Below are 9,907 nucleotides of genomic sequence, written 5' to 3' on the forward strand. Positions count from 1 at the left end.
ATCCCACGACTGCACATACTGCATACACGTAAAGCCGGGGCGGAGACTTGAACCCTGGTCTCCAGAGGCCACCGTGCTGATGCAGTGTGATATAGAACTAAATAACATAATATGAATTATAGGAGCGTAGGTGACACTGTAACTTGATATAAGCGATATTTTGAGTACAGCTGTGGTCGACGGCTAAATCGATGCAATTATCAGTATCGCCAGGCCCGGTGCCTGCTTTTTAACGCATGCGTAGATGGATGTTTGGAGGAAAGCGAGAGCGCGTGCTCACGTCGCAGGGACGCCAGAGTGAGCGGAGCCTGTGGCGCGCGGTGCATTGTAGGATCGCTCGCCTTTCAAATCGCTACGGGGGTGGGCTGGTCTTCATCGGCCGGCGCTACTAAAGCGCTTCGTTTGCACTTCGGCATGAGAGTGTTGGGCATGTTAAAGGACACATCGAGGAACGAGCTTCGTGACGTCAAGCTTTCATAACACCGTCCGGAGACGCCATGGCTGCGGAAGGTGAGTGACGGAGCGGACGGCGCAGGCTGTAGCATGCTAATGCTAACAGGTGACGGCTCGGCGCTTAGCGACTGTCACGGGGAGTTTAACAGGGCTTTTGTTGATGTATACGCATCTGAACACCACTGAAACCGCTTTTCCGATGGAAGTCACGTCCAGTTTAGGGTGTATAAACAGTCTAACCATCATTCTACAAGCGACAGTGCTTGTGCTGACCACATTAGCTCGTTTGTTTGCATTGCTGGTGTTCAAGTCCCCTGCACCTCGCAGTACATAACATAGGGGGGTATGAGCGCTGTTATGCCGGATAAAACTGTCCCCGCATGTTTAATAAATCCCCTAGTGGATATTAATACCCGTCCGCCAAAGGCTTTTCCTACCCGCTGCTCCGTATCGCTCGATTTTCTGCTGCAGTGTGAATAAGGTCTAAAGCCTGTATTCCTCAGCAGGGCTAAGGGGAGCCATGAGAGTGGTATAGATGCCTTCTGTCGGAGAATGTTCCTACAAGGGGCTACATACGCTCTTTAATCACAGATAAATACTCAGATCAATATATGAATGTGTGTAAAATTTACTTTTGTGGAGGCTGGCTGCTAGTCTTCTGAAGTATTGTGATGGTGGCGCACCAGACTACCAGTTACAGATTATCAGACTTATAAAATGAGATCAAGATCCAGCTGCAGCCACACATCTGTCATTGTTGCTGCACAGCAGGGCCCAGTACCACCCCTGGGGAGGAGATGAATGGCTCTGGGAACCTTATGGACATACTTGATGAGCCATTTCCAGACGTCGGGACCTATGAGGATTTCCACACCATCGATTGGCTGAGGGAGAAATCCAGGGACACCGACCGCCACCGGAAGGTGTGTGACCGACCCGTGGCCTTGTCCTGTCATGTGGGACACTGTCCCTCTCAGCCTCGCCCTGCTCCCCTGCAGTGCCCTTCGTTGTATCGATCGGTTCCTGTTGGCTTTAGTCATTCAGTCACCTGGCATTATCCGAAGAGGCTGTAATTTAGATGTTAGTCTTTAAATCACTGCTGTGCCGCCCTGTGCCGCTAATCCTCTAAATCTGCATAAAATGAGCGTCTTGCTGTCTGCTCAGATTACCAGCAAGAGCAAGGAGTCCATCTGTGACTTCATTAAGAGCCTCCTGGATGCCTGGTCCGGGTGGCTGGTCATGCTGCTCATCGGCCTCCTGTCGGGTGAGTATGGGGTGTCTCTTAGCCCTCAGATTTAGCTTGCTTTGAGGGGATTCCCAGGTAGACCTTTGACCGTTGACCAGACCATCACGATTTGGTTTTAATGCATGATCTTAATCGCTACCGTGTCCTGCCCTGTGCCGCCAAGGTACTATTTGTGTTTCTGGAGTTCTGACGGGGAGCTAACAGACTAAACCTTTTTCCTTGCTCAGGAACACTGGCCGGTGTCATAGACCTGGCCGTGGACTGGATGACAGACCTGAAGGAGGGTGTGTGCCTATCGGTCTTCTGGTACAGCCACGAGCAGTGCTGCTGGACCTCCAATGAGACCACCTATGATGACCGCGACAAGTGCCCGCAGTGGCAGAAGTGGGCGGAGCTGATGACCGGCTCCTCGGAGGTTGGCCTATTCAGATGTTCATTTTGCTACCATTTGAGTTGTGATTGGTTGTTAGATATCTCTATCTGTGGTGCACCTTTTCCAAGGAGAACATAAGTGTCAAGAGTTTTCAGCTCTAATGGTGTACATATGAACGAGGACAGTGCACATTTGAGGAGCTGAGAATTTGTCGGACATACCCTGACCTGTTTAGACCCTCCCACACAGATCATATTCTGGATGTTTCTGTTCCCGGCTGGTTATAGGACAATAAACCTTGAAAGATGGTCACTTCAGATGTTTTTCTTCTCCCCTCTAGGGGGCAGCAGCTTATGTGTTGAACTACTTCTTGTACGTCCTGTGGGCACTGTTCTTCTCCTTCCTCGCGGTGTCTCTGGTGCGGGTCTTCGCCCCCTACGCTTGCGGGTCAGGCATTCCTGAGGTGAGTCTCCACAGGTCCTCATGAGAATAAAGTTACGATTAGGGTGATCCTGGGTTACTCGTGCCGAGAAAATGGTCTGATTTTTCCTGATGCACTGTCCTCCTCCAAGATAAAGACCATCCTCAGTGGCTTCATCATCCGCGGATACCTGGGGAAGTGGACACTGCTGATCAAGACGGTCACGCTGGTGCTCGCCGTGTCGTCCGGGCTCAGTCTGGGGAAGGAGGGACCGCTGGTGCATGTCGCCTGTTGCTGCGGCAACCTCTTCAGCAGCCTCTTCTCCAAGTACAGCAAGAACGAGGGCAAGCGTAGGGAGGTAAGGGCAGCCATGGGGCTATTCTGATTTTGGAGAGGCCGAATAATTGAAGGGTGATTTACCTCCTGCACAGGAAATGCAGGGTGTCTGATTGGTGGGGGCCGTTGGGTCTCTGGTCACAGGTTCTGTCTGCGGCGGCTGCGGCCGGTGTCTCCGTGGCCTTCGGGGCTCCGATCGGGGGAGTTCTCTTCAGTTTGGAGGAGGTACGCTGCACCACAACCTATAACAGTCAAGGGAGGAGCATTTTACCCGCCTGTCTGATCGATTGCCCTTTAAACCCTGAAATGTGTTGTCGGCCAGGTGAGCTATTACTTCCCCCTGAAGACACTGTGGCGGTCCTTCTTCGCCGCCCTGGTGGCCGCCTTCACGTTGCGCTCCATCAACCCATTCGGGAACAACAGGCTGGTGCTGTTCTACGTGGAGTACCACACACCATGGTACATGGCCGAGCTGGTGCCCTTCGTCCTACTGGGTGTCTTTGGCGGCCTCTGGGGGACGCTCTTCATCCGCGCCAACATCGCCTGGTGTCGGCGCCGCAAGACCACACGGCTGGGCCGCTACCCGGTGCTGGAGGTGCTGGTGGTGGCGGGGCTGACGGCGTTGCTGGCCTTCCCCAACCCCTACACCCGCCGCAGCACCAGCCAGCTCATCTCTGAACTCTTCAACGACTGCGGCTCCCTGGCCTCTTCCCAGCTCTGCGACTACGTGAATGACCCGAACATGACCCGGCCCGTGGACGACATCCCCGATCGCCCGGCAGGCGCTGGGGTCTACGCCGCCCTCTGGCAGCTGGCCCTGGCGCTGGTCTTCAAGGTGGTCATCACCATCTTCACTTTCGGCATGAAGGTCAGCGATCCTGAACCTCCTCGCTGTGTCGTTTTTGGGATGCACTGATGCCATTCCTTTCAGACCGAGTACGAGTACCGATGCTCGCCGATACCAGTTAAGGCTGTGTGATATCTAAAAGGATAATCCTGAAATTCTCCCCTGCCCCCCAATCTCAGCATCAAGCAGGGCACTTTTTAAAGAAAAAAATAGTAAAAACAAATAAAACTTTGAAAATCTGAAAAAATGATATACAGACAATCTGCTAATCAGCCGGCGTTGGGGGGAGGGCGGATGATGGCAATGCTGATGACCCTTTTTTTGGTCCCCGGAAAACAATGGATTAGTGGGTTTATTATCGTTTAACAGTATGTCACTCTAAGACCTCTAGAGCAGTAGTTCACAAACGTTTTACACCACCTAGCACCTCAGAAAGTATTACGCTCTCCACCTATGACCATTGGCTAAGAGCTTCTGTTATTTTCACTACATGAGGTTCATCATTTGACATTTTTTCTTTCTCTGCTAGATTTTGCTGCACGTTTGATTGTTGCAGAGTGTTGCTGACGGCAATTTCAGCGTACTCCTTACGTTTAGATGTTTAATTAGATCACTAGTGCTGTGTGAACCTAATTTCGTACCGCCTATCGATCGTTTAGTAGGGCATTGTTCGCAGTCCGCTATGCTCTGGATTCCGCTGTTGACTTTGAAGTATTTCCACTCTGCAGATATTGTGTCATTTGTTCTGCTCGTCGGTGAGATTGCTGATGCGTCATTAAGTGGTATCGGTTATAGGCATCGGCACAAGTATGAGGACATGAGCGCAGTATCAGACCCCAATTAGTATGGATGCATTCCTATCAAATTTGGTTGTTTAGCTGGTTTCAGTCTCCATCACTGTCCATCCACTGTACCTTTTCTGTAAGATACTATTCTGAACTGATTTGGCACGTTCCCCCAGATTTCATGTGTGCCCTTCTTAATGACCAATGGAAGCTTTGCACTTCTGGGCTTGTCCCCACTGGGCAAAGCCTCCCCTCTCAGCTTCAGAGCGCTTTTCCTCGGTTTGTCCCCAGATCCCCTCCGGCCTCTTCATCCCCAGCATGGCTGTGGGCGCCATCGCCGGGCGCATCGTGGGCATCGCCGTAGAGCAGATGGCGTACCACCATCACGACTGGATCATCTTTAGGAGCTGGTGTCGGCCGGGGGCCGATTGTGTGACGCCAGGACTCTACGCCATGGTGGGGGCCGCAGCGTGTCTGGGTAAGTGGAGCACAGGCGCCCCCATCTGTCTGTTTGTGGTGTGGTTACTTGGCTGTGCCCTCCTACTGACCTTAACTGTTCACGTTGATCGTGTCCAAGACCAACACATTTCCCCTTTTCCAAAAATACAAGTCAACAGAAATGTTTACAAAACACTTATAGCTGCCAGGTACTGCATCACAATCAAATTAGTTTAAGATTTAGCACATTAGTTATCCTTCTGGCTGCACGCTGAATGTCTTGTCGCCTCCGTGTGTTCAGGAGGAGTGACACGCATGACCGTGTCGCTGGTGGTCATCATGTTCGAGCTGACGGGAGGACTGGAGTACATCGTGCCGCTGATGGCCGCCGCCGTCACTAGCAAGTGGGTGGCGGACGCCTTCGGCAAAGAGGGCATCTACGAGGCGCACATCCAGCTCAACGGCTACCCCTTCCTCGATGTGAAGGATGAGTTCACGCACCGCACGTTGGCCGCCGACGTGATGCGTCCGCGGCGCGGAGAGCCCCCGCTGGCCGTGCTCACCCGGGAGGGCACAACCGTGGAGGACGTAGAGGCGCTCATCAACGAGACGGACTACAACGGCTTCCCCGTAGTGGTGTCTCGTGAATCGGAGCGCCTTGTCGGCTTTGTGCAGCGCCGGGATCTCACGCTGGCCATCAGTAAGAGCCTCGTCCTTACCCACAATCCCCTGCAAACGTCACTTTCACTTTGTGAGGCTAAATGCTGAGCAGCCTGTAAAATGTATTACTATAGTTGTTTTGCTTTTGTAGGACATGAGCTGAAACCTTTAGGATCAGAAGTTGAGGATTTAAGGATTAAAATGCTCTCCCCTCAGGCTCTTCAGTCATCTGCGAACCGTATTGCCGTATTGATTCGGTTTTTCATTCCCAGCTGCTGCTGTTGAATTTGGCAGATAATTTGGCAGTTTTGCCGAGTGACTAGGCTCCACACGGGCTGTGCTGGGGGGTCTGGTCACATCTCTGTGTCCCAGCCAAAGCCGACACTCCAATGGCGGTTCCTTCTTTCAGAAACCGCCCGCCAGAAGCAGGAGGGGGTGGTGAGTGGCTCGGTAGTGTACTTCAGTGAGGAGGTCCCCCCGCTGCCTGCCAGCGCCCCCCAGCCGCTCAAGCTGCGCCGAATCCTCAACCTGAGCCCCTTCACCGTCACCGACCACACGCCCATGGAGACCGTGGTGGACATCTTCCGGAAGCTGGGCCTCAGGCAGTGCCTGGTCACCCGCAGCGGGTAAGCCACCCCCCCAGCCCTGCTTTCCCTGGCACTCTGACAGCAGCAGTGGCCCCCCCTCTCTGTCTTGGGGAGGCTCTGAGGTCATGCTTTCCTGTGTCTCTCTTTCAGACGCCTCTTGGGAATCATCACAAAGAAAGATGTTCTAAGACACATGGCCCAGATGCTGAACCAGGACCCAGACTCCATCATGTTTAACTAACGCTAACCCCCCCCCCCCCCCCCAACCCAATCCCCCACCGCCACCAGTGATGGCTGTTACTGCTTCACACCATCATCCTCAGTCCTGATGTCTCACACCCTGGGGGGGGCTTGTCAGAGTGCCCCCCCCCCCCTTCTGAAGTGGTCGGTCTGTGTCCTGACTTGTCGTGCCAGTACGTAGACCTACATTTGGGACCTTGTCCACGAGCCCCGTGTCCCCTGGGGTCCGAGGTCCAGCCCACCCGCCTCCAGCGGACGCACCTTGTGATCTGGGCTCGATCTGGACGTTACTGGGTTATGTCGCCAAGTAAGACCTCGGGGCCGGGACTCTGGTGTCGCCCCCTGGAGGTGACGTGGGGTATAGACTTCCATGGAAGTGCCGTGTGGGGGCTGGACATCCTGGGTTACTCATGCCGAGAAAATGGTCTGATTTTCCTGATGGCAGATGCCATGCTAGTTTTGGTGTTTGTTCATGAGACATACTGAGCCACACATCATGATGCTAATGATGGAAGGGCCCAACGTACACGGCTCTAGCTTATTTTTGATGGCTTAGGTTTTGAGTACAGACATTTTGCGTAATGGTCAGCCCTGACAATGTCCTTCCTAAACCTTCATGACTTGTAGATATTTACACTTATGTTTGTGGATTATATACAGTATTTGCACAAATCCTTTGGCTTTTTTGGTCATTGTAGTCACTAAGAGCAGAAGCTGGTAACTTACCTAGTTTGTATGTCATAACAAAATTGATCTGGTGTTAATTCAAATGAAAATGCTGTTTTTTTAATGTGTAATTTATTAGATCTTTTTTTTTTAATATGTTAGGTGATCAGATTGTCTACTTGTACATAACACTGTGATGGTGACGGTTGTTCTTGTTAAGTCCCAAATTTAAATGTTTTGACTAAATCCTTTGTTTATCTGGAATCTGCATCTTCATGCCTTTTCATGGTTTTGTGTGATGCATTGATAAACCATCCATCTGAAACGTGTGATTTGCAGTATTGTTTCCAGAAGCATCTCTAATTTGCCCGTATTTCTGAAGCCTCTCTGCTCTGGAATGTCACTCCCCTCACTGTTCCCTTCAGCAGCTTCCAGTTTCCAGTTTGGGGAGCTTCCTTCTGCCAGTGTTTTTCCAGTTCCGACTGCATCTATACTGTCTTCCTGGTTTTGAGCCGCAGGCTGTAGGTAAATCTGACAGGAATCTGCTGCTCATTTGCTGACAGGTGAAGGTGTGGAGTCCCTCCCCTGCATTGTGGGTCCCTGGTTCATTATACACGATGATCAGCTGCCTATGCTTTACCTAAGTTAGTATCTATTAGGATAATCTACATCCATCTTCTTTAGCTGCTTATCCTGTTCAGGGTTGTGGGGGGGCTGGAGTCTACAGGCGCTAGGATGGGCTGCTAACCCATCGCTGGTCGCTAACCCATTGCCGGGTGCAGGGCACGCTTGCTCTCTCTCTCTCTCTCTCTCTCTCTCTCATAGCCTCAGCATGTTTTTGGACTGTGGGGGGGGAACTAAAGTACCCGGAGGAAGCCCCATGATGACATGGGGAGAACATGCAAACTCCAGACATGGAGCCACGGTGGAGCCTCGAACCCTGGACTTTAGGGGGGTGAGGCAAGGAACTTGGAAGTTGATTTGTTGTGAGCTTGTTTTGCCTGGAATTACGCTTGTCCACAAGGTGGTGCCGTGTGCTGGCGTCCTCTTCCTAATCGAACTGAATCAAATACTCTTGCGGTCTGTACATGAAGCACATGGCGTAACCTTTCGGGGAGCCGAACTCACTGACGTGTCTCTGTAAGTAGGGCGTCGTGTCTGTTGTAATGAGATGTGTAACGTTTAACATTCGCTACGTTGGCTTGTTTGATTTTCTTTGCTTTTAGGATAGTGCCAGTCTGGGCGTGGCTATGTGACTGTCCCCACGCGGAAGCTTACGTCATCTGGCCGCCCGCGTCACCAGCTGTCTGCTGTGGCACCACCTCGCGGGCCACGTGGAAGGAGACCGCTCGTTTGGTAGGTGGGCAGCTGGATGCACATGCAGGACTGGCCCCACAATGCACTGGGGCTGTGAGGTCCTAACCTAGTTGGGGATAGCCTATGACGGCCAGGAGGAGGGATCACGTGTCCCCCCCCCCCCTCTATCATTCTCATTTTATCTCTCCTTCAGTGATGTGGCTGATTTCCATCTGAAATTCATGAGAAAAATGCTGTCATGGAGGTAAAAACGTGGGCTGGGGTGGGGGGGGCAGCTCAGAAATGCCCAGAGCAAATGATGTACTATCACACACAATTATGCTGTTAATTCCCTGTAGGGTGTGGCAGCTATGGGCCTGTTCCACCCCCCCTTGAAGAACAGGTATTCCTTTATGTAATTTGTTTCTAACCAAAGTGTATTTAAAGACCATGAAGTGCCAAAAAAAACATGAACAACTGGTTATTTATTTATTTGGCCTCACTCTGCTGCATCAAGTTAACTCACTTTGTTTTAAGGCTGGATAAAACTCTTTGACTTCATAGGACAGGTACTCTACAGGGGTGCACCTAGAAATCATGGGCCTTCTGACAAAATGTCACCATCCCCCCCCCCCCCCAGGCCTGCTGTGAAGCTGCATCTGTGCAGGAAACGCTGGGGCAGAGCTGACGAAGATAGTGGGCATGAACTATATTAGCTTTCCCCCAGTAAACTTCAAAAAGAACAGCAAATTGTAAACTGAAGATTTTAACAAGTGCTTTTTATTAACGATTATTTGGACTAGCAAGCTCATTTTATTAACAACCATAGAGTTTGGGTAAGCGATTCATTTCGATGACATGGAAACGGTATAGACAAACACTAAGGTAACAGATGTTCGCCGAGGAAAAACGGAGCCATTGTTCCCCTCTCTTTGCTCTTTCAAATTTCTGTATCCTCGATATTTTCTAATGAGCAGATTTTAACTTCGGCATTGTACGCAGGTCCTGGGATTCACGTTATTCAGATGTAGGCTGGCTAGTTATTGGCAGCCAAGGTCCGGCTGAATCACTCCAGCTAAAACTATTATGCTTTTTGCCAAAAAAAACAAGTTATTTTCACTTGGAAATGGTAACATTCTGTAATTTCAATGACTGTCCAGTAAGGTTACTAAAATTGCTAAGAATCATCCCACCTTCACTCCCACGATCCTGGCCTTGTTAAACGTCGAATGAGGCCTACCTCCACATTTCACCATGTGTTTTTCTGCAGGTTGAACCAGCCTGGTTAGAAACGGCACTTTGCCATGCCTGGGACTCCCCCCTCCCCCACCGCGCAGCAGGGCAGCCCGCCGCTGAGGCCAAACATGCCAACTGTCGAAAGATGGGTCACCTTGCTTATTTCCCTGCCCACGCCTGTACGCAGGTGCTTGGGCGTTTGCTGACGTCATGGCTCTTAGTATTGTATAGTATTTACATTGTTGGCACGTTCCCTGGGTCTAAGCTTTATCACTGGAGGGATTTCGGTAAAGCCTTAAACCCGTTCTTTAATTTGTCTGGAT

The 9,907-nt window shown here is 51.2% G+C and overlaps 1 protein-coding gene across 2 annotated transcripts; it reads left to right on the forward strand.

Annotated features, from left to right (window-relative positions):
* Positions 1 to 276: 276 nt before the first annotated feature.
* LOC111838186 (H(+)/Cl(-) exchange transporter 4-like) lies at positions 277 to 6,417 on the forward strand. Of its 2 annotated transcripts, none has more exons than XM_023800890.2 (12): positions 277 to 510; positions 1,222 to 1,376; positions 1,618 to 1,717; positions 1,927 to 2,114; positions 2,413 to 2,535; positions 2,645 to 2,851; positions 2,974 to 3,054; positions 3,152 to 3,697; positions 4,753 to 4,939; positions 5,201 to 5,599; positions 5,969 to 6,185; positions 6,297 to 6,417. In XM_023800890.2, the coding sequence occupies exons 1-12, from the start codon at positions 498 to 500 to the stop codon at positions 6,385 to 6,387; spliced, it is 2,307 nt and encodes a 768-aa protein (XP_023656658.1). In that variant the 5' UTR covers positions 277 to 497; the 3' UTR covers positions 6,388 to 6,417. The 2 variants fall into 2 exon arrangements, with proteins under 2 accessions (XP_023656658.1, XP_023656659.1); XM_023800891.2 differs by having other exon boundaries at positions 1,225 to 1,376.
* The last annotated feature ends 3,490 nt before the right edge of the window (positions 6,418 to 9,907 follow it).

The sequence above is a fragment of the Paramormyrops kingsleyae genome, chromosome 1, assembly GCF_048594095.1.
Source record: "Paramormyrops kingsleyae isolate MSU_618 chromosome 1, PKINGS_0.4, whole genome shotgun sequence".
In the NCBI taxonomy this organism is placed as follows: Eukaryota; Metazoa; Chordata; class Actinopteri; order Osteoglossiformes; family Mormyridae; genus Paramormyrops; species Paramormyrops kingsleyae.

Coding starts and splice junctions, on each gene's coding strand:
- LOC111838186 (XM_023800890.2), top strand. Junction 2,115..2,412: donor TGATGACCGGCTCCTCGGAG/GTTGGCCTATTC, acceptor TCTCCCCTCTAG/GGGGCAGCAGCTTATGTGTT. Junction 3,698..4,752: donor TCTTCACTTTCGGCATGAAG/GTCAGCGATCCT, acceptor GTTTGTCCCCAG/ATCCCCTCCGGCCTCTTCAT.